The sequence below is a fragment of the Grampus griseus genome (genome assembly GCF_964374135.1).
Source record: "Grampus griseus genome assembly, chromosome: 10".
NCBI lineage: Eukaryota > Metazoa > Chordata > Mammalia > Artiodactyla > Delphinidae > Grampus > Grampus griseus.
In genome coordinates, this window is record NC_139004.1 from 87,990,414 (window position 1) to 88,015,386 (window position 24,973).

The 24,973-nt window shown below is 38.5% G+C and overlaps 1 protein-coding gene across 1 annotated transcript in view; it reads right to left on the reverse strand.

The window, feature by feature from the left end:
• Nucleotides 1-24,973, reverse strand: part of CNTN3 (contactin 3) — a gene marked incomplete at both ends in the record, with an annotated part of 237,636 nt that overhangs the window by 198,385 nt on the left and 14,278 nt on the right. The window contains one exon of the mRNA XM_082663614.1: nucleotides 7,519-7,645. Coding sequence (XP_082519740.1) covers nucleotides 7,519-7,645 — 127 coding nt within the window. The remainder of the gene's footprint in view (nucleotides 1-7,518; nucleotides 7,646-24,973) is intronic.

The window sequence follows — 24,973 nt, forward strand, 5'->3', positions numbered from 1 at the left end:
CTAGCCTCCATACAGTCGTCCCTAACTGTGGCCATCCATATTACCAACAAACATCTCAAAGACAGGGAATGAATGCATAATTATTTTCATTTACCATACGAGTTGTTATTTAATTTACCATACTAGCTATTACTGTATATGGCAACCTCTTACAAAAAACCACACTAGTATGGAATGAAAATAATGAAGATAAACATAGCTGTATCTTGTTGTCAGTATAATTTAAGGCACCGAGTCCTAAACTGGGTCTTCCACTAGAACTTTGTAACAAGTCACCCTTTGAAATTGAAACTAACAAAACTGAGTGACAATAAACTGGGTGACATCAGGTAGTTTCAAAATAATCCCAGGATGTCATTCAGCTCATGGTTGATTGTATTAATACTGTCCTTCAAGATATCTACACCCATCTTATAAAGTCTGGTCAGGAAAATGGAAACAAAAACAATATTCCAAAGAAAAACAAATATCACGTGTTAGACTTTGATCTAAAATCAAACAAAAAGGACAAAATAATTTACTAACATCTTTAGGGGGCTGGGGCTGGGTTTGGAAAATATGCCCACATTAAATACTTGTTAAGTCAACAGGCAATACTTTATTTGGGGTTTGAGAGGAAAATTAGGAATTTAGTCACAGAAGCAATTTGTGGTTTTAGATGCAGCTTTCAAGTTAATAAGCAAATGAATTTGTGTTCAAATGCAATGTTTGTTAATATGTTTACTGAAGTGATGAGAATAATTGCAGTCCTTGAAAGAATGAATGTCTGAATTTGCATATTCAATACTTTATCCAAAAATAACTAGTTAGGCTTCAGCAATTATTGCTGAAGATACAAATGAGTTAAATTGTGATGCTGTGTTTTTAAAAATCAAGTTTTTTAAATGTGTTTTATGACACAGATTCCCATTTGTCACTCATTGATAAATTTTAAACATATATAATAAAAAAAGGAGGCAAACAGAGATTAAAGCTACACTGCGATTAAAAACAACTGTTCAGTTTACATAGGTAAAGCCTCGTTTAAATTCATCACTGATTGTCTTTCAATTACTCTGAGAATTATAGAAGACGGCTGCTATTTCTGCCTTCCCTGCATCCATTTCAGCTTTTTCTGGTAGCATCTTTCTCCTCCTCCTTTGAAGAGGCCACTCTTCCCAGGGCCCAGGAGTGGCCAATGAGCACAGTCCGTATCTCAGGCCTTAGTGATTAGTCAAGAATACAACTGTGACCCAACTGATTTAACTTGTGTTTGATCAGTATGTGTTTTCCTTCCCCCTTGCCTCACTACCAAAACATAAGACCAGCAGCAAAAAGATGTTAATTTTTTAACTGTCATCTTTAATATCTAAAATCTAACCTCCACATTTCTCCTGGGTTCTGACTGCTGACAGTATTAGCTATGTTTTTATTTCATGTTTTTCTGACGCCATTCAGAGCTTTTGATGACTCTAACAGGAAAGATGTCCTCTTTTTCCAGTTAATATTCTGTGGAGGATGTAAGTAGACCTAAGCAGTCATCTTTGTCACCTCAAGGGCAATCTGTCTTAAAATAGAGCCAAAAAGAAGGACTCAATCCAAATTTAAGAATATCCTACAGAATAAACAATGGACCACTTCTGATCCTGTGATCCTTCGAGACACTCTTGACTCCCGAAATACGATCTAACCCCAAACTGCCTCTCTTTGTTTCCTCCCTGTTAACTTCATTCCATTTCTTTTTTCACGCCACCAATTTAGCTTTCACTGTTTGCTAAGCATTCTGAATGTAAGGATGAAGAACACACTGTCTTCACCTTGAAGGAAGTTACATCCGACCAGGCAAACCCACTTCATTTTGGTAAGTTTTATAATCCAGGAAGGCCTAGGTGCAATGGGCAGTACATGGCTGAAGCACGGAACCCAGCTCTGAGGATATCGAGAAGGCTTCATGGGAGAGACAGTAGCACAGCCAAGTTTCAAATGCCCTGTAAGAGACACTGTCCACCTCTGCTTGCCTCAGGCACCAAAGAAATTCTTTCTTCTTTATGGTGTGCGATCATTCCAACCTTGTAAACATTTCATTGCTCTTAGTAGCTGACTCTGTGCGGGGCCCAGAGCTCATCAGCTAGAGAAGTCAGGATGCTAAAAGGAGTTGAGCTTGAGGACAGGCTCAGAGAATTGGGCCTCGTAATCTAGCAGAACAAATTACATTTCCTTAGGGCCAAGGGAATTTAGAGGAACAATAATTTTTACTTGCCTTGGAGCACAAAAGTAAAATAACAGTGACATCAGATCTTATGTGGCAACAAGATATACATAAGGGACAAATTGCATATAATCAAAAATATACTTTAAATATATTTCACATTTTATTAAATAGAATGTATCATATATTATACACAATACATATGCTATATATGCTCTATCCTATACACTGTATGTGGTACCATGTATAGTATTATGGGGTGGGTCTCCACACGGATGTGTGTTTAGATAACGAGTAAACACCTTACATTTACTCCTTGAATAAACGGTGAGCAGAAATTAGTCCATTATTTTTTCTTCGTTCTTAGACTGAATGCATTTCAGTAAATTAAACATGTGCAAGATGTAACTCCATTATAGGGAACTTAAAAGGGAGAAACTGTGGCTGAGAGATCTGCATTTTGCAATGTTATATAGTCCTTACAACATGTATATCCAAGATTCCTCACACTGTACTTTATTAAAATTATTTGTTATATAAAGCTGGAAGAGAATGATGCTCTGGCTGCTTCCTTGTGATGAGAGAAAAACAGAAGAGCATTTATAGAAAAGGGCTGTGGATCCAAGGGTCAGAGTAGAGCAGTGCTGTCTGATAGAACCTTCTGCAAGCACCACAAGTTTCATCTGTGTTGTCCATTACAGTAGCTATTAGCTACATGTGACTGCTGAGCACTTGAAATGAGGCTGCTGTGACTGAGGAACTGAATTCCTAGTTTAACGGATTTAAACGTACATGGCCACCCTTGGCTACCGGCTACCATATTGGACAGCACAGCCTGTAAGTCTCCAGCTAGACTAAACTTTGTGAACACAAAGGCCACATGGGACACATTCACTTTTAAGGCTTATCTTCTTTGGCCTACATTATATTTAAAAAGAAAAACAGTCAACATTAGAAGTAGTTCAAAAAAGACAGTTTCTCAATTTTAAACATGTCTTGAAAAGGTTTTGTAATATTGGACCATGATTCCTGGATGGTAACAACTGGCTAGTGTTAAGGGGCAGTCGTGACCAGTGGACGGACTTGTGGCTGAATGTGGGACGGTCTCCAGTCATTATTCAATATGTCCATATGTTCCTAAGGCAGGGCCACCTCTTTTAGTTTTGTTACTCACCTGGTCCCCATTGGCATTTGAATACTATACTCCAGTGTAACCCAAATATGTGGTCCCTTTTAATCCTGAATGGAATCAGTAGAGGTGACCAGGGAGCCTCCTGTTTGGGATCTTTCATCTTAGCAAATGATGGGCATTTTTAACCCTTTAAAAATTGGAGAAAATCCTTCCCATTTAAAAAAGTTATTAATACTTCCTCAGGGTAACCTCTTTCAGCATCGTCAGCAATTAAAATGAGACTGAATACTAATTAACCTTTAAATACAGGCTTTGGGGCTCAGGCGGGAAGATGCAAAAGAAGGAAAAAAATTCTCAATTAAACCCTAAAACAAGTAATTTCTCTTGAGAATTTCTGAACTTTTGGATTTCTAATATGGCCAATTAAGAGTTCTTTTTACCCAGTGGGATAATAACAAAGACAAGATTTCTCATCAGAGAAGTTTGCCTCAGTCTATAAGACAAGCTCTGGGCTTTCAAAGGACATTCTTTTATAAGACTCATACACTTTATTCTGAAACTTGGGAAATGTGTTTGGACTGCTTTTAATTTACAGCTTCACACGAACCACTAATTTTCCTCCTTGATATCTTTCTTTTCCCTCCCTCCCTCCCTCTCTCTATCTATGTGCTTAGATTTGTAAATACTTACAAAAAGGTATCCTTTCTCTGACTTCATGTAAAAAAAAAAAAAAACCATGCTATTTATTTATGTCCTCAAAGTCATTACCTATTTACACTATTTATCTGTAATTTTTAAAGGATAGCAAAAAATAAGAACAAGCAAGCATATTTTCTTCTGGAACAATTAAAGAAAAATGCAGAATATTACCTGGTTGACTACTAAAGTCAAAAGCTAGGGAAAAAATCAGGCCATAAATGAAGGTGTTATCTAGGTAGACACGGTCATGATTACAACCCACATCAGTCTATATTCCCATTTATTCCATTAGCACAATCTATTACTTATACAGATACCATAGATAACAGGGAGTTGTTGCTTATTATAGGAAAGTCTAATATTTTCACAATGAAAGGAGGTTCCCTAGTGCTTTTTCAATGTCTCAATTTCTTTTTTTTTAATTAATTAATTAATTAATTTTTGGCTGCGTTGGGTCTTCGTTGCTGCGTGCCGGCTTTCTCTAGTTGCGGTGAGCTGGGGCCATTCTTCGTTGTAGTGCGCGGGCTTCTCATTGCGGTGGCTTCTCTTGCTGAGGAGCACTGGCTCTAGGCATGCAGGCTTCAGTAGTTGTGGCACGCAGGCTCAGTAGTTGTGGCTCGCAAGCTCTATAGTGCAGGCTCAGTAGTTGTGGCGCACGGGCTTAGTTGCTCCGTGGCATGTGGGATCTTCCTGGACCAGGGCTCGAACCCATGTCCCCTGCATTGGCAGGCAGATTCGTAACCACTGTGCCACCAGGGAAGCCCCCAAGGTCTCAATTTCTAATGACTATAAAGTGAAATTTTATACTGGTTAGAATTCTTTTTTTCTTTGTTCTTGAATTTTATTTATTTTTTTATACAGCAGGTTCTTATTAGTTATCCATTTTATATATATTAGTGTATATATGTCAATCCCAATCTCGCAATTCATCCCACCACCACCACCCCACCCCCCTGACGCTTTCCCCCCTTGGTGACCATACGTTTGTTCTCTACATCTGTGTCTCAGTTTCTGCCCTGCAAACTGGTTCATCTGTACCATTTTTCTAAATTCCACCTATATGCGTTAATATACGATATTTGTTTTTGTCTTTCTGACTTACTTCACTTTGTATGACAGTCTCTAGATTGAATGGATAAAGAAGATGTGGTACATATATACAATGGAATATTACTCAGCCATAAAAAGGAACGAAATTGGGTCATTTGTAGAGACGTGGCTGAATACTGGTTAGAATTCTTAGCTTTAGAAAATCGTTCGAGCTATAATGAAAGCGTCTGCTCTATTTTCCTATAAACCAAATATTTTAAAACAATAACTAGCATGTAAAATTTCTTCATTTATCAGACTTAAACCCGATAAGTCAATTTCAGTCACACATCTCCTAATCTCAGATACAGATCTTTTTTAAATTTCAACATATAATATCTCAGGACATACAACAAATCATAAAAAGTATGGTGAAAAAGGCAGAATTTTATCAACATTTTATACATGTTATCAGTATGTTTAAACAAATACATTATGTTTACACAATGGCATCGTGCAAATACCTGGTATCACTTGAAATGTATTAATCTGGAATTAAAATAAATACCTGATATATAAAGAAATAATTACAACAAAAGGCTGTTTCCGGATTTCTAAGCTCAGGTCTTCTTGCTGTTTGATTAAACTTTACAAACATAATTCATCTATTCATTTAGAAATAAACTGCTGTATGACTGTATCTTGTACCTTGACAATTTTGCAGCTGAACACATTTATCACCAAATTATTCACAAGATAAATGCCAGGAAATAACTTTACTGACAACAACAACAAACAAACCCAGCCCACACATGAGTCATTTACATGGATTCTTTATAATATTCACAGTCGTATCTAAAAGGATAATCTTCCATTTCAGGGACAAACAAACAGATATATTTAGGAAGTGTTAGAATGTCCTACAAAAATGCCAGGAATAAATGTTTCCAGGATCATGTCTTGTTAAGCGGATCAGTTTATCTTCCCCCAAAAGAAGAAAATATTTTCAGCTTTTGTATGTGCTATGTCTGGTTAATTGAACTCGCTCATAAAACACAGTTTCTTGTTTTTTTAGTCATGTTAGGGACTTCCCTGGTGGTCCAATGGTTAAGACTCCACGCTTCCAATGCAGGGGGCGCGGGTTCAATCCCTGGTCGGGGAAATAAGATCCCACAGGCCGCACAGTGCAGCCAAAAAAAAATAAAATCATGTTATACTTTTCTTATTTCTATAGGTTAAGGAAGAGGCAGACAGAAAACTTTCTATCACCTCTGTCAATTCTAACCAGTAACCTGGAATCTTTGCATTTATTTTGTTGAAAACACACAACAGGTGCTCAATAAATATGTTGTTGAATACTGTTGAAAGAAACTGACCTTGATTACTTCCAGATGCAAAAATACCAAGGTCTACCTTCTAGCCTAATGCTGACCCAGTTTAACAATGACTGTTCGTTTCTATTATCTACACGGGTTAAGCAAACAATAGAAGATCTACTCGAAACATTTAGAATTTCACTAATGAAGGCTGAAGTCTGCTTGTTCTGCAGGTTATAGAAAAGGTTTTGCCAAGCGAACTAATACTGTAAACAGAGTGTTTCAGACCAATGCTCACAGTACTCAAAAGAGCATGTTGTTTTCAAGGTACCTCAAGCATTTTCTCATAACCATTTATACAAAAGCAGCATATGCTATTGATAAATAATTCATCTCTTCATTAAAGTGGGCCCCCTGAGCATCCCTAAAAGTGAAAATCGTTAATCTTGTATTATTTAACAAAGTAAATATCCATCCCATCCAAATAATCCACCGTCATCTCCCAAAAGTTAATATTTTTATCTTAAGGTGATGGGAGTTCACTTTTTTTTTCTTTTTTCCTTGTACCTTTCTGTGTTGTTTGAAAGTTTTCAGTGAACAAGTTATTGTTTATATAATCTGAGATATACACTTTCACATGAAAAAATATAATAAATTTATTTTCCCTTCAAGAATAATTAAAATGACTTCAGTAGGAATGCATTTTATTCTTCTATACTTAATGAACCTTCTAACATATACTCAGTAAAATAGCAAAGGAAGGGTAGATGCTGTTACCTTTCTCACAAACTATGATTGCTACATACCTTTGCAACACACTGAATTTCACCCCCACAATGGATGTGTTCCCAAGGACTACATGTAAATCCAAATCTATACATTGTTTTACCACAAATCAAAGAAAATACATTGTTTATTTAAGAGACGCTACCACGTTTCTCTTTAATCAAGAAATCTTACTGTAAAATGAATAATCAATCAAATATATACAATATGGAGCCAAATGTTTATGTATGAGCTCTGCTGAATACAGCAGACAACTATAGCTTCATGTATTATTTCTTACCGATAGCATAAATATACTGAAGCAAAAAAAAGTTCACAATCGCCACATCGTTTTTTCTTAATTTGGATTTTCAAACATTCCACTGTACCTGTAATGAGGTGAAGGGTTGCCTCGTGCTTCACAATTTAAAGTTATTTTTTTATCCTCTGAACCAACCGGAAAAATGCTGTTGCTGGGTTCTTTGATAAACACTGGGCCTTGTAAGAGCAGCTCACCTATATGGGTGGGAAAAATAATCGTAATAAGTAAAAGCTACTGTACAAGCTGCACTCTACAATCAAAGAAGAAAAGCAAGCAACTAGTGTCTGCTCTTTAAAAAAAAAAAAAGGAAGAAAAAGCAGGCTTTGCTTCTTCCCTCATCCACGAAGATGCCCTGTAGGCACTGCTTTGTTTATAAGCATCACTTAAGCCATCTTTAACAGCCTAGTAACACTTCTAAGAGAATGAAAATTACTATCAAAACCACTGCCATATTAATAAGATTACTTAAAAGAATAAATAAGGCTGTACTAATTACTTTTTGTAACATAAACTCTACCTAAATTATCGTTGGTAAATTACCTAGTCTAGGAAGCCTTTCTGTCATAAGCCTCTTTACAAAACTAAAGCTGTTCTGGAAATCAGTTGAATCCCTGAGTATTGTCTTTCTCCTAAAGCCCTACCATGCCTGCAAACCTGAATGCGGACAATGTTATTTTGCATTCTGACCTCAAAACACTCAATATTTGGTGGGATTTCCATTTTACTACTAGCAAATTGAAAAGAAGGATACAGCACTGAACAAGTGTCCTTTAAAAAGTGTTTCTACGTTGGTTAAGAGAACTTGAACATTCCGAGAATTCCCACATACACACACACAAAAAAAATTAAAAACCTGTGTCTTTGTACTATGAATTTCAAAAGGAATGAGATAATGCCATCACCAAATGCTTGTGCTACTGCAATTGTATAATCATTACCAGAACATTTCTGAATACAAACATTCGGGGGGGGGGGCGCTCTTTTTCTCTCCTATCTTGAAATGCTCAGTAAGGTTGCAGAGAATGAATAATCAGACTAAGAGACAAAGACAACCCATGAACAGATGACAAAGAAAACGAGACGGAAAATAACCCCCGAAAGCCCAGAAACCATTTTGGCTACTTAACTAAGTAATAACATTACAACATTAATAAAAATGTTTCCCATAATAACTGGAATAATAAAATAACATAATACTGAAAATAATCACTGAAGTTATGAAAAAGCAGCAAAGCCACCACATGAACCCCACGTGCCCACATCTTTTCTTTAATCTCCACCACGCTCTGTGAGGTAAGTACCGTAATTATTCCCAACGCACAGAGGAGAAGTGTTGAATGTAAGAGTGGTTAGGTGAAGTGAGCAAGTACACACAGCTTTTCAGAACGTACACACTGGAGATTATCTGATTCCAGTCCATGTAGTGATACCCTCTGGACTTCTGCCCAGTGAATTTGGCCTTGCCGTTAATCTGGCCTTTGGGAGGTAATCTATATCTTACCTGATAGGAATGCCTTTGTTTAGTGTGAGGACGGGTCACCTGGGTCTGAGGGTGGGAGTGGCCACACCTGATAGTCCTTGATGGGGGCTGACCAAACTAGAAAGACCAACCGCATGACTGACAGTAGGAGATTTGGTCACATGGGATGAGGTGACTTGGAAACTGCTCTCAACCCCATATGCAATCAATCAACCATGACTGCAGAATGAAGCCCCAGTAAAAACTTTGCATGCTGAGGTCTGACGAGCTTTCTGGTTGCCAATTCTCCTCGTGTGCTGTCACACATCAACACCAGGATGGTAACACATCCTGGGGACAACAAAAGCTTAGCATTCAGGACTCTTCTAGAGTCTGCCTTATGCTTCTCTTCCTTTGGCTGATTTTCATATGTGTCTTTTCCCGGTAATAAGCCATAATCATGAGTATAATAGCTTTCAGTGACTCCTGTCAGTCCTTCTTGTGAATAACCAAACTCAGAATTCACATTTGATGATATAAATGAGGGCAGTCTGGGAACTGTGCGCTCAAACTTCAAAGTCTGGCTAACTCTGGGAAGCCTTCCACTGCAACATCACCATGCAGTTAACCCTTACTACTGCTCACCATGATTTAAGAAAGCAGTGGGCTATCCTTGGAAGTCCCTGGTTTTTGTTTTCGTTTTTGTTTTTTGCTTTACAATGTTGTGTTACTTTCTGCTGTTTAACAAAATGAAATCAGCTAAATGTATACATATATCTCCATATCCCCTCCCTCTTGTGTCTCCCTCCCACCCTCCCTATCCCACCCCTCTAGGTGGACACAAAGCACCGAGCTGATCTCCCTGTGCTATGTGGTTGCTTCTCACTAGCTATCTATTTAACATTTGGTAGTGTATATATGTCAATGCCACAAGTACCTGGTTTTTATTTACACATAAGGGGAAAACGTCACAAAGAAAAAGAAAATCTCACTTTTCCTTTGTGGAAAAGGACAACCTCCAGAAGAAAGGAATTTTGAAACAGCTACTAATCAAATAGTCCCTAATCAAAAAAGAACCAATGCTGTCATTTTCTTGAATTTTTTCCCTTCAAACAGTTTACTGCATAAAAATAAATACAAAAATGACAGTGTTTTATTAATTTGAATATCCTTCTGTCTGTTACAATGTCTGTAAATATTTGCAAAGAGGGTGGATTCTTCATAGCATGTTTTCTAGTGTAATGGTTTCTGATTTATTTGCAGTGACATATATTTTATTCATTTAGGAGATGGTATAGCACCACTGTCCTGACAAACTGATGTACACAGGGCTTGAAAGCAATAATATTTTAACATAATGGCATACATTTGAAACTAGCAGGTAAACTGCGGAAGAAAACCAACAGAAGGAAAATTGGGTCTAGATAAGAAGGGGGTGATTTCAATGCAAAAGACAAAGAGAGGTGTTTTAACAAATTTCCTACAAGTGACCACTATGAAAACCCAAACATTCATCATCATCCAATAAAAGTCAAATTCCCAAATGATGTACTAATTCTTCTCTAGAGACTGCTATAAATTTTAGATGATGGTATTAAATACTTAGAAACATTTTTTTCTGAGACCCTTCTGAAAGAGGGATAATAGCTAATTTGCTAACATTTATGTGCCAGGCACTGTGTCAGCCTCATCTCCCTATTCCCAGGATGCCTTTGACGCATCCCCTACTTTCTGAGGTCCAACTGCACTGCCAACCTTGTCTTTGCCTCTCAGACATGCTGAGCTTTGGGTTGACCTTCCTTCTTCTTCTTGTGCTCTGGTTTCCTTTTGTCATTCAGAACTCAGCATAACTGTCATCTTCTTAGCTTAAATGAGACTGCCCCTCCCCCCCCAAGTCATTACTCACCCCTCACTTCCACCACATATCAGCTGTCTCTCACTACGTGTAAACAGTATACATGTTTATATGAGTGTTTGTTATTTATCTGTATCTAATTCATTGCTGCCTCCCCAACTCCTAGAACATAGCAAATACTCAACGCTCAATATCTGTCTGCTGAATGCACAATTAAGATGAATGAAGAAACTCTAGCAATAACTCAATATAAGGCAGATATTAATTTACAGCTGGTGACTGATAAAGCTAAGATTTTAATTCCAGAACTTATTTTCTCACCTGGTAGCTGTTTGGCCTCCCCAGAAGAAATGAGACCCAGAGAGGTTATATAACCAACCAAGGTAACACAATGTTTTAGTGAGACCCCTGGGATCACACCCCAGTGGTCACAGTCTTGGTTTGTTTCCGTTTCCATTAAACCACACTGTTCTCAATATGCTCAAAGGTGAAAATTAACCATCAGTTCGCTTCTTCAACTTCAGTATTTCCTGATGATACTGGAGTTAACAGCCTATGAGGCACATACCCGCCATTTCTGAAATTTAAGGCTCCTAAAGGCTTTTCAGACCATCAGCAGCCATTCAAGAGTCTCCAAGGACTCCTAAAATTTAAGTACAAATTAATAATCAGGAACTTCCCTGGTGGCACAGTGGTTAAGAATTCGCCTGCCAATTCAGGGGATGTGGGTTCGAGCCCACGTGTCACGGAGCAACTAAGCCCGTGTGCCACAACTACTGAGCCTGTGCTCTAGAGCCCATGCGCCACAACTACTGAGCCCGCGTGCCACAACTACTACTAAAGCCTGCGCGCCTAGAGCCCATGCTTCGCAACAAGAGACGCCATCGCGATGAGAAGTCCGCGCACCGCAACGAAGAGTAGCCCCGCGCTCGCCGCAACTAGAGAAAGACTGTGCGCAGCAATGAGGACCCAACGCAGCAAAAATAAAAAATAAAATAAATAAATTTATAAAGAAAAAAATCAAACATGACAGGTTGGTCCATGCTTCATACTCAGAAAAGACACAAAGGCCACTCAATCTTATTTCCCCAGAATAATATCGGTGATGAGAGATGCTGGGTTATAATGTTCTAGTCTCTTGCTGGCAATATAAGCTTAAAAGGAAAAGATTCTGAAGTCTTTGCTAACCTAAAGGAAATTATCCAACAGTTTCTTCAAAGCTAATTTTGATCCTCCAAAGGACAAAACCTTGACTATTCATACAGATATTCATAACCAGCAAAAAGCAGCCTGGCTGAAAACAGAAGGGGGCCTCATGCCTAACCAAATGGATTCCGTGTAACATTTAGATTGATGCTAAACTTTACTTTTTGTGACGGGGGCATTTTTTTGATATGCTGGCCTGGCTCCTAAGCTCCATTTTAAGTTTATAACCTAAAATAAAGGGCATATAACACTTCTGAACAGGACTAATAATTCCAAAAATCCAATCCTGAGGTGGTTTTTTTCCCCTCCGAACACCCAGAGGCTACGAGTAATAACTCCCTTTGAATGTAAGTAGAAGCTTTATGAGTTCCTAAGGTAATGTCACTAAAAGATCAAGCTGTGGCCAATCAATTCTAATGGTCATACTGCATACAATTTCTATGAAGAATGAGCGAGAGGAACAAAGGATTGCAGGCAGTTGCATTACTTTTACTAAAAGAAATAAAAGTCCTAAAATACTACAGTATTATCTCTGAAATTCCTACAGAAGAGGAAAGCATACCCCATTTTCTCTTGCTGACTTACATCATAGCTACATGACCAAAAAAAAGGAGGAAATGAAGAGGGTAAATCCAAAAAGAGAGCTAGGGTTGGTAGTGCTGTTTAAGGCAGAATGTAAATAAGAGGGTGGATCTAGAAAGGAATATTCAATGTACTTAAAAGAGATACCTGACCCAAACAGAAGGATCTCTAGCCCACATCAGAGAAAGTAAAAGAATATGCTGCCAGTGAGATGAGATCTAAATTCCAGGCCTTGCTATTCCACAGGAAAGAAAATTCAAGATGGAAACACTCTGTAGCAGTGGGACATCACCTTTGACTTTGGTATCAGCAGTCTACAGCTAGAAAATGCTTTAAAAAAAAAAAAAGCAAGGGATGACTAGAATAAAATTCCATTTATATTCTTCCAATGTCAGGGGAGGCCGAAGAATTCAATCTTAAGATAATTCATTTCTTTAACAAATATTTGAAGGCCAGACACGCACACCATGTGCAAAACTAGCTGTGGCAGATACTGTCGGTTGTCTATACAGCAGTTCTTCCCTAAGTGTTTTCCTTGCCTTCAGAACTTGCCTTTTCATCAGAGATGCTGAAAGCACCAGATATGTTACCTTTCTAGGACTCTTTGTAGTTTTTGACTGGAAAGCAGGGTAGACAGGGGAGATCGGGTTATGAGACCAGTAACAGCCAAAAAGGGGTGTATTAGTTTGCTAGGTCTGCCATAACAGAGTACCACAAACTGGGTTGCTTAAGCAACAGAACTTAATTTGTCTCACAGTTTGGAGGCTAGAATTCTCAAATCAAGGTGTGGGCATGGTTGATTTCTTCCGAGGGCTCTGAGGTGAGGATCTGTTCCAGGCTTGTCTCCCTGGCTTATAGGTGTCCTCTTCTCCCTGGGTCTCTTCACCTCATCTTCCCTCTCTGTGTGTCTCTATATCCAAATTTCTCCCCTTAATAAGGATACATCCATAATGGATTTGGGTCCACCCTGATTATCTAATCTTCACTAATTACATCTGCAATGACCCTGTGTCCAAATAAGGTCACATTCCGAGGTCCTGAGGATTAGGGCTTCAACACACAAATATTGAGGGGATACATTTCAACCCATAACAAGAGGTAAAGGAAAATCTGCTAGAGGCTTCTAGGAAAGGGTCCGCACATCTTTGAGCTCTTGAACCAACATGAATCACGTTAACTCTAAACATCATGTGTTGGAAAAATAAACCTCTGACTCATTGTTGTCATCTGCAGCTCAATCTACTCTAACTCACATGCTAAAAGAAAACAGGGAAAAGATAATATAGCATACTTTAGATGAGAAAGAATAAAACACGAGGAATAACTAATTCATCCATTTCCCACGCCTGGAAATGTTATCAAGCAATTAGGTTAAAAGGAAAAATGCTGGAGTATGACATATATCTGGAGTATGACAGCATGACAGAGAGCATTAGAAAGTGATAAAATTCTTTAAATTGCTAAGTTAATAGTTCACTACTTGATTTGCTCAATCGTTACTTCATGCTTTGTCCATAAACAGAAAGGGAGAAACTGCGTGAGAAGCAGTATTCAATAGTTACAGAATTAGAACTGAAAGTGGCTGTTTAAGCTTTACAAGTACTAGAAATAAATGTTCACATAAATGAATGCTCCTCCCTAAAGTGGCAGATCCCTTTCAACGCATGACAATTTTTTTAAACCAAGAATTGTATTTTTCCTCTCACTGCAACGTGCCTACAAAAAACACAATAAGGCTCATACCCATACACGTTTACTTCCCTAATAGTCATGTTTAAGGTCAAATATCTGGACTTTAGCACTTCAGTAAACCAATCACAGATTTTGATGAAAGCTGTCATCTGTTTCACTGGATGGATGAATATTCAGTATGTAATATAGTTGAGTAAAATAAGAGAATTTGGGAATACTTCTGAGGGTAGCTAATATTTTATCTTGATGCTTTTAATCCAATGGCTATATTTCTGATTTGTGAAATATCTTTACATTTCAATGATACGTTTAACCAATTTACAGTCATATTGCAGGAAATAATGTACTGGGGAGAAAACAAACTTAGAGGAGATGGGTTGAAGTCTTAGTAGATTAAAATGTTTTCATAATACTCTGTCTTTCTTTATTTAAATACATGTTATTGTCTTTTTATGAATGTGAGTTTTAGTGCTTTTAAATCTCCCTGACATCTTTCCGTAATACCCAGTCCATAATTATACCCTTCTTGCTAGATGGCTTAATAGCAACTCCACATGATAAAAAAATGTTACAGTACTATTGTTAGATGCAGTGCGCCATGTGTACAATACACCCAGGAATACACAATCCATGACTCATTTATTTGAAAAGAAAAAAAACACTTATAACTCCACTTTCTATTATACCAACTTATACTGAGTATCTCTGAAGTGTGCCAATTCATAAGGTTCTCCCCGATCATACTGAATTGAAAACACTTCATTAATCAACTCTTTTAAAAACATTTCTTTAGTATACTTCTGTCAAAGAATTTAATAGAGCTGGTTATATTTGTGGTTTCTCTTCTTTACCAAAGAGATTGGGTCAAGGCTTTCTGGGGCCCAAGCATGACTTTCTTCGGGTATTTTAGAAAGAATGTTTCATATCAGACTCTAGTTGAAGGCTATTGTTTTCTATGAAAAAATAATTATACAATAAAGGATTCCTATGGTTGTAATGGAGAAGCCATTAAGAAGTAACAGGGGGCTTCCCTGGTGGCGCAGTGGTTGAGAATCTGCCTGCTAATGCAGGGGACACGGGTTCGAGCCCTGGTCTGGGAGGATCCCACGTGCCGTGGAGCAACTAGGCCCGTGAGCCACAACTACTGAGCCTGCGCGTCTGGAGCCTGTGCTCCGCAACAAGAGAGGCCGCGACAGTGAGAGGCCCACGCACCGCGATGAAGAGTGGCCCCCGCTTGCCACAACTAGAGAAAGCCCTCACACAGAAACGAAGACCCAACACAGCCAAAAATAAGTAAATAAATAAATTTAAAAAAAAACAAACTTCACTTGTCTGACAAACAAAATCTTCTTGAGTACTTAAATTCTAATAAATTAAGCTTTTAAAAAAAAAAAGTAACGGGAACTGGTGATTGCATTTTGTAGTATTTTTGCAGCTGTAATCTCATGAAGTAGAAAAGAGCGTACTCTTTTCCTGACTCCACCTCCATAAGCAGAAGCCAGCACTGTGTTTGTAAATGTCTAAGTATATGAAACACCATCTAGATCTCTCTTCCCACTTCTTTCCCCAAACAAGGATCCTGCTTTTATATTTCTAGACCACTGAGGGGAATTAAGCTGGGTTGTAGGGTAGGTACAGAGATCAAAGAAAGCAGGACAAAGGACAACCACTCCCAAAACTGTATTTGGAACTACGGGTGTTGGTGGGGGAAAGTTTCTCAGAGTTGCAGAAACTTAAATAGTTAAATAATTTTTCAAATTATGTTTCATTTGATCCACAATTAAGATTTATTTTTCATCGTGATTTATTGTAGACACAGTGTGCATGTGTATATACACACATACAACTGATTAAAAAGTTTCTGGAAATAATACTAATTCTCACTGCATGCTGAATCATAACATTTTTTCTATTCTCTTCTATTCTATTCCATTTTCTACCCCCAATTTGATAATCCATGGTCTAGAAGCATCCTCTCTTGTCCCCAGTGTCCTAGATTATTATTTGGGGGGGGGGGAGTGGAATTGTAATGATTATAAGGTATTTCTTTCATTTCCTTCACTTAAGAATGATACCAACCTTGGCAATGAAGGAAAAGAACCAACCACATTCAAAATGGTGGTTGCAAGATGCAGTGATGACAAGAGAGCCTTCTCCAAATCTGTTTACCAGCTACATCCTCCGTAGGCTTCGGGAGAACAAACAATATTGTGCACTACTCCTAGCCTTGGCAATGAAGGAAACATATTTTATTCTGAAAAACAGTGCTCCTCAGTTCTGTATAATATGGAGCAAAATCCCTCATCATAAATACTTCACAAACACATGCACAGTCTCCAATGTCAACAAAGAAAAAATAAACACTGACCATCAGGCCCTACTCTAGACACTTTGCATCTACCAAGTCACCTAATTCTAAGTGAATATTAAACACTGAATAAAAAATGGTACTCATTTGAATGTTACTGCTTTCGTTAATACTGACATGGATTATAAATAAGAATCCTGAGGGCTGGTGAGGATGAGTTACATCTCACTATATTTTTGGTACCACCATTCTGGAGAACCTTTTGGTGGTAGGTATGAGAAGCCACAGTCATGTAGGAAGTCTAAAGAAACTCCACTAGATTATTTCATTAATCCTTCCTCCATATAACCATTTAGTAGCAATCTTTCCCCATTCTGAATTCTCAGAACAATTTTTGTGTATTTCATTCATCACAATTTCCCTAGCCTACTATATATTACCGTTACTTGTTTTTCACTCACAACTCCTCCATCCCCAGTCTTTAAAACTTTATAAGATAGTGACTATATTGAACACACATTTCAACCCCCCTAAGCATCCCCATCATACTGTATATATTGCATAACTTGGTAAATTAACATTTGAAAGGAAATGTGTGTGTTTATGCTTCATTGCAAATGGTTTTACCTTACAAAATGTTATTGCTGATCAAAGAAAGAATCTGGCCACTCTCAGGACAATTCTATAAGCAGCTATCCTATCTCCAACTGCAATATGTATGTCCAACTACAAAATAATCCATTACATGAAAATATGAACTTACAGAAGCTAACTGAGTAACTGCATCTCTGACTCTTAGAAATACTCCCCCTGTGTTCTTACAGTCAAGGCATTCACTGTTATTAGGTGGCTATTTCTGTTTGGGCAATTTGCAGGATCTTGGTCACCGACAATTCAGCCACTCCCTCAGAGCACTGAAAACACAGGTACTACGCAGGAGCTGCTTCCCTAAAGCCACATATGAATGGCACTTTTATAAGCAGCAGCACTTTATTAGTAATCTCCTGTATAATTTCTGAGTGCTGAAGCAAAGCCCCATTTCTGGATTTTAATGACTTGTTTGAACAGCCACCAGAGTCATTAAAAAAAAAAAGAAGTTGAGCTTTTGGTAGGCTGTTTATTGCCCAGATCTCCAAGGAAGTTTTCTGTGCTTCAAGTGACTTTCAAGAGGGGTTTCAAGAGGGTTTCAAAACATCAGCATGTGCACAAGTTTTACCATTCCATGGAGTGGATCTCTTTGCAAAACAACCCCACATCGGTGATACATCATTTATGTGAACCACAAATTTACTTAACGTGTAACCAGCATGGAATTCTTACTATAGTCTAATTCTTCTAAGGTTAGGATAGAATGTTAGGATTTCAATCAGTCACCTGTTGGCTGCCTGAACACACTCCACAGTTCTGTCTCTTTATCTCAGAATTTGAGCTTTACTTAGGAAGCCACGTTTGTTTTTCAGATAGAACCTGAGCTAGATTGTCTTTTCAGGGTTTTGTAAATCTGAGATTCTTTAATTACGTGAAACGTGTATGACGTGACCCATCATATATATTTGGAAACTTTGGTTTGGACTCATTTAAAAATCCAAATGTATTTGGCACAAAGTCAAATTTCACCCTTAAAAAAACTCATAGGTCTAGCAATACTGGGCCTTCTTTCTCTCCTGGCATGCCTCATCTGGGCACTGTCATACAGAGAGAGCACATTCTCAGCTCTCCCTGCAGGCAGCCCTACAGGGAGTAACACATTCCGGGTTGTCAGTAAGAACTGCACCTATAATTACGTGCAAAATAACTGTGTTTACCAAATAAGTTGTCTTGAACTGACTGATACCATCCTTCTGCCTGGAATGCTTCCCCAATCTATCATTCAAGACACAGCGTCTCTTTTGATAGTCCAGCCAAAATTAATCCCACTTTATCAGAAATTCAACTGGATTATACCTCTCTCCAGCCTCTGTATTTTAGTAATTTGTGAGCAGGTTTCCTCCTTTTTCCCCAACCTATGGCTTTCTATTGCCTTACAGCAAAATACTTTGCCCACGATAGTACAGCAAGTGCTTGACAAAAAATGATCTTAAAAAACATGTATTTATGCTTTAGGACAGGGGTCAGAAAACTATGGGCCATGGGCCAAACGCAACTGCCTTCTGTTTTTTTATGACACATTATTCAAAAATATAATATTCTATGACACATGAAAATTATATGAAATTCAAATTTCAGTGTCCATAAATATAGTTTCATTGGAACACAGCCATGCCCACTCGTTTATGTATTGTCTATGGCTGTTTTCACATTACAGTAGCAGAGATGGGTAGTTATGACAGAGACCATATGGGCCATAAAGCCAAAAATATTTACTATCTGAATATTGTACAAAAATGTGTGCCGACCACTGCTTTAGGAAGGACCATGTCTATTAGCAGAACAGCGACTTTGCCTTGGGATAAACAAGATTTTTTTCCCTAATACTTCCATCTAGCTTTAGGCAAGTCAGTTAAGCTCTCAGAGCCCCTGAGTTCTCTACTGTTATGCAGGAATGATACCAATATTATAGGGCTTTTGTTGCAAGGATAAGCAAAAAAATTTAATACAGCAGCAGTGCCATAAATGGTATTGCTATTGCCTATTTGTGCTTAGCCCTCAAATAAAACTTTTAATTACCTCTGACTGAGGACTAGTAACTTATGACACTGTGGTCTGATAAATGACTTAATTCATTAGAGTCTCATAACTACATGGCATGAAAAGTAGGAAGGAATTGTCCTTATCTTCATGGTGGTTGTGAACACTGGCACCTGTGTTCTCTAAATCTGGTTTGAGCAAATAATTGCAAGTATTATGCCTAAGACAAAAGGTGCCTATTAATCTGTGGAGGGTGATAACGTCAAAATATTTTTTAAAAAAGGAATCTTAATAACACCCACGGCACCATTTCTCACTGAGAGACGATCCTCCAACAAGTATTTACTCTCCACTCTGTTTCCAAATAATTACTCACCAAAGCAGTTATCAATGGAAAACTCAACAAAACCAGAGCAAACAGCTTTCAAAAACCCCATGAAGCAGAAAAAAACATGAGATTCTCTTATACTGTTGTAAGCTGAATGTTTATTTTCTCTCTTCTCCCGTAATAGGAATAGCTGCGCCACAGCACTAAGGATTCTCATTTTACTCTGCTGTGTAATCAAGCACATAAAAAAGGCATGTGGGGCACTGCATACGCTGCACTAAATATTATATCTTAACTAAAAGATGGATGCTTACTCAGAAACCCATGCAGCACATTGTTCAACAGCCAACACTTCATAACTACCTACATAATTCTGCTCTGCATATGACCACTTTTATATATTTCTTGTACATATGTTTGAGTTTAAATATCCTGTGCAAGAGTGTGCACACACACATACATACTCATGGGATCAGAATGAAAAGCTCTGTTTTCCTATACAGTCAAAGTATTTAAAAATCCTATGAAAGAACCCCCAGTAATGAAAATCTCATTTGGAGGCTAAAATTCCAGGAGCCCTGCTACAGAAACTTAAGGCTAATACAAAAACACACAAAAAACACACATGTTGCCCTCTGTCTGTAAACAGACAAGGTGGTACATCAGATTGCCCTTTATGTTGTGCAGAACAAGAGAGTGTATGATGCCGCAATGAACAAGGTAGAACAGGGAAATGCTATTCCCAGTACTCAGGTGTTCTCTGTCCAGGGGCAAAACCAATCAACATCACAAGGGCAGCAACTGATCCCAGTGCTGCCTGGATGCATTAAGTCCAGTCAATAGCAGCCTTCACCACCCCTCCTTGCTTGTAGGATTAGAGGAGCAAAGAATGTTCACATGCTTGGAATTAACAATGAATTAGTCACCAGAGCCACTCAAAACAGCAGCCTACAAATTCCACTCTCTCTCGCACGTCAACAGACACCATAAAGGTGTCCACACACAAAAAAGTGAATGGAGTCACAGGTTCAGAGGATGTGAATTCATGAGTCACTACACCATCTCACACCATCACACACCATGCCTTAGGTTTTCTTTCTTGACTACCTTCCACAGATGATGGGTCTTCAGTGACTATGCAATAAGACGAAGAAAAGAGCCACTTCTTCCTTGAAGAAAAGAGCCACTTCTTCCTTGAAATAGTCTCCCAAGGTCACTCATCACAAGCTGGGGCTCAGGTCTACCTGAGACAGTCCTCTTTTTTTTTTTTTTTAACTGTCCTTTTAGTTAAAAGGAACAAATTGCTTCCTGTTTAAGTGACAGGTGGGAATATTACCTTTGTCTCCAGCAGTGTCATAAATAAGAAAAGTAAACCCAGGTGGTATAAAGAGAAAGCAGTAAGTCAAATACCAAGGTAAGAGCTTAATTCCTCAGCTTCCAGGCAGAAGCTGGAAGAGGAAGCACATTAGCAAATCTAGGGTCAGGGAGGGGTGCAGGAGTTTTTTGTCTTTTCTTTTTCTGCCAAGATCAAGTTTATTGTTTTTCCTTCTTTTTAAGCAATAAATACCCAAAATGTAGTGTGACCAAAAAGCAGTGTTTCACACTCAGCAGATGCTTTTCAAAATGAATAGAATGCTGAGCAAACATTTTATTATCAGCAATATTTTAATCTTAACCATCTAACATGGGATTTTATAAGTAGTAGTATTGCACTGACCCAAAACTGCACGATTGCATTTGTAATCCAAGGTCAGTTATTTCAGGCTCCAATGATTGTGTCACTGACTTGAAAGATAAAAGAAATAATAAATAAAAAAGGATGTTGAATAATTTTCATTTATATATTTATCTACTGAGGGACAAATAAATTCTAACATTTCAGCCATTTATAGACGTCATTTACCTTCTCACTTTCACTGACACCCTTCAAAGAAATAAATGTGGTGCTCCTTGTGGGCATTGTTAGCTAGCCTTCTGTAAAAACAAAAGAAAACTGGCAGTCACTGGACAATTACCCACCACAGAAAAATGGCTAAGCCTCTCCTTGCCACAGTTGGCAAATAAAAAGTTGTTCAATAATGTGATACTGCTTTAAGCTTATGGAAAGCCGTATCAGAACAGATAAAATGACTATCTTCTCCTATAGTTTCTTCAAATTATACACAGAGAAACTTATATATGTAAAGATGCATCCGTAATTTGATTGTTCCCTACCACATAAAATAATTTTAAATTTAAAAATATCTTTATCTAAAATAGCATCCAGTGTTGCATATCTAATCACAAAGTTCTGTCACTTGACATTGTCTCAAGCTTAAAGTGTGGACTAATGATCAAAGAAAGCAACATGGAGAAGTGAACATAATTGTATCTGCATGTCTCATGGATGGGGAGGAAAAAGCGACAGGGCACCTTAGGGTTCACCAACAAAACGGGATTAAGGAGCCCTGCCACTTCCCCAATTAAAATATGCAGCAGTTTTTGAGTAAGAATCCATATTACTTTTCAAAGGTTTTCCTTTGAAAAGTAATATGGATGCAAAACGGTGCCTGTTTATGGATATTCTGTTACATCCAAGCTACGAATTTATGGAAATGGGAAGGGGGTCTAGGTGCAGGTGAGGCTTGGAAAAGATGAATGGCCAACGGCAGGTGATCCTAGAAAGTGGGGAAAGGGATCCCCATGGAATACCCCTCAGGCTTTTTCACTGTCACAGGATCCGCATGATATATTAAGAAAAAAAAAAAGTTTTAAAACTGAGAGAAAACAAAAGATAAAAAGTATGTAAGAGTTGGACACCACACAGCTGACGTGAGAATTACAGAAAAACATAGTAAAACACCTTGCACAGTGCCTACCACTGAGGACAGCCAAGCAATGATGGGCATTATTTTTATGCAAGCTCAGAGGCACTGACTGACAGCTGGTATTAGTGAGGAAACGGCTGATTTCCACACTGGTGATCATTTCCAAACACTCAGCAGTGAGCTGGATGAATCAGCAGAGTGACCTGAAGCGATACACATTAGTGGGTGTCCACAATCCATTCCAGAAAAGCACCTGACAGTCCTCAAGAGGGAAAGACAAAGGAGATAAACACAGAGGCCAGGGCTGGAATTGTATCATGAATGGCAATGTGTCCCTCAGCCACCTGGCCCACCAAGGCAATCCCGAGCCAGTTAACACCAACTAAGCCTCCCACTTTTTGACTTCGGAGCAGCTCTATCTACCTCATAGGCACCATTTTCCTTCCGGCACCCCAGTCTCCCTGGGGCAACACTTTCTGTCAATTCACTTGAGCCTATTCACCTGGAGAGCAAGTAGAAGATGCTGAAAATACATTAAAATGTTTTCAACACACAACTCCTTCCAGTGCACCCCTAGTCTGTTGTGCACACACACACGCACGCACACGCACGCACACACACACCTGCCTCCCAAACACTGCAAAGTATCAACACTCTCCCTGACCCAGCACCACAGAGGAACCACTTGGTTCTTTGCTGTAGGAGGATCTACAACACACCACACTCAGAAAAGGCTTAGTGCAGCTGAAAGCTCCAGACAGAAACTCAGGCAATCTAGAACAAGACAGCACTGGACCAGTAACTCAGTAACGGCTGTGTGTGAGACAGGGCCTGAAACACTCTGAACTGTACTGTTTTCACTGACAATGTGAGCAGAGCCGGCATCACAGAAGCATGTGTACAAAAGCATACTGTATGTGCATGAGCATAAATGCAATCCAGTTTCACCAAAGGTTACTGTTATCAATGTGCTTCCTTGCTTTCTCACCAACTATTTCTTCTTGGTGTCACTATGAAGACACCTCCCTTTGATCTTGATCTCCTGCTCTGATACCCCAGCCACGCACACACACACACACGTATACATGCGCACATAAACTGGGTTTTAATCTTTTGGTTTCAACAGACTTCCAGCTCATATCACCCAGACACTCTTCAAGCACCTCAAAACTCAACATGCCCAAGATACATCCAAATCCCTTCCTCTTTCTGTGTTTCTTATTTCTGTTAATTTTCTCATTATCTCCCCACTCAACTTCAAAACCTCAAAGTCCCCTTCAGCAATCTCTTCTCCCTCACCAGGCACAACCATCCAATTGTCCTTCACATCCTTTCAGTTGTGACTCTGTAATTTCTCTCATCTCCCATCTTATCTTTTTGACTCCACCTGCCCTAGTCTGCACATAAGTTATCCCTCACTTGACAGTAACTTCCAAGCAAGCCTTTTTTAGTTTTTCTTCCTTCCAATGTATCCTACGAACATCCTATTGGGGCAAAGGTCTGTATATAGCAAAGCTAAGATGCCAACATTCCTGACTTAGCAATCTCTAGGCCCAACCTTTTTATCTAGCCTTCCTCTACCTCTTCTCTCCAAGTGTGCAATGGGCAGAATTTAGATTTATAATTTCCAATGGAAGTATAACTATGGTTTATAACACTGTATTCTATAAGGGAAATTTGCTGAGAGAGTAGAACTTAAATTTTATCACCAAAAAAGAAAGATACATAACACATATATAAGTTTACATTTTCTAGTAAGAAAGGAAAATGAAACAGGTGAAATTAATTTATTTGTATACTGTATATATCCCAATATATCAAAATATTATCAATCTAATATGCAATCAATATAACTGCATATTTTTTCATAATATGTCTTTGAAATCCAGTGTGTATTTTACACTTATGACAACTCTCAATTTGGATTAGCCATGCTTCAAGAGATCAACAGGCCCATGTGGCTAGTACCAAACACACTGGGCAGCACAGATCTAGAGAAACATAGTCTGCGTTTGAAACCTGGCTCCACTCAACTGCATGTGACTTTAAGCAAAGTAATAATCTCTCTGTACCTCAGTTTCCTCATGTAAAGTAACAAAAATAAAGTTATTAGGAGAATTAAATGAAATTAATTAACACAAACAGATTGATTAAGCTGGGGTTGACATGCAATACATTCCAATATACATTGATCGTCATTATTAACAAAGCTACTGCATGCTTGCCACAAATACATATAACTAGGAGCCCACTCTATTTTACACTTTGCTCTAACCGTGAATGAATTTTTTCTGCCTGACTGAATGTTTGTGTCCTCCCCAAAGTTCATATGTTAAAGCCCCAACCCCAGAGTGGTGACATTAGGAGGAAAGGCCCTTGAGAGGAAATTAGGATTAAATGAAGTCATGAGGGTGGGGTCCTCATAATAGGATTAGTGCCCTTATAAGAAGAGACCATAGAGCTTGCTCTTTGTCTCTCCCTGCCTTGTGAGGATACAGCAAGAAGAGAGCCAAATGTAAACCATTAAGAGTGTCCTGTGAGGAAGTGATCAGCCGGCACCATGATCTTGGACTTCTCACCCTCAAGAGTTATGAGAAATAAATTTCTGTTTAAGCCACTCAGGCTATGGTATTTTGTTACAGAAATCTGAGCAGACT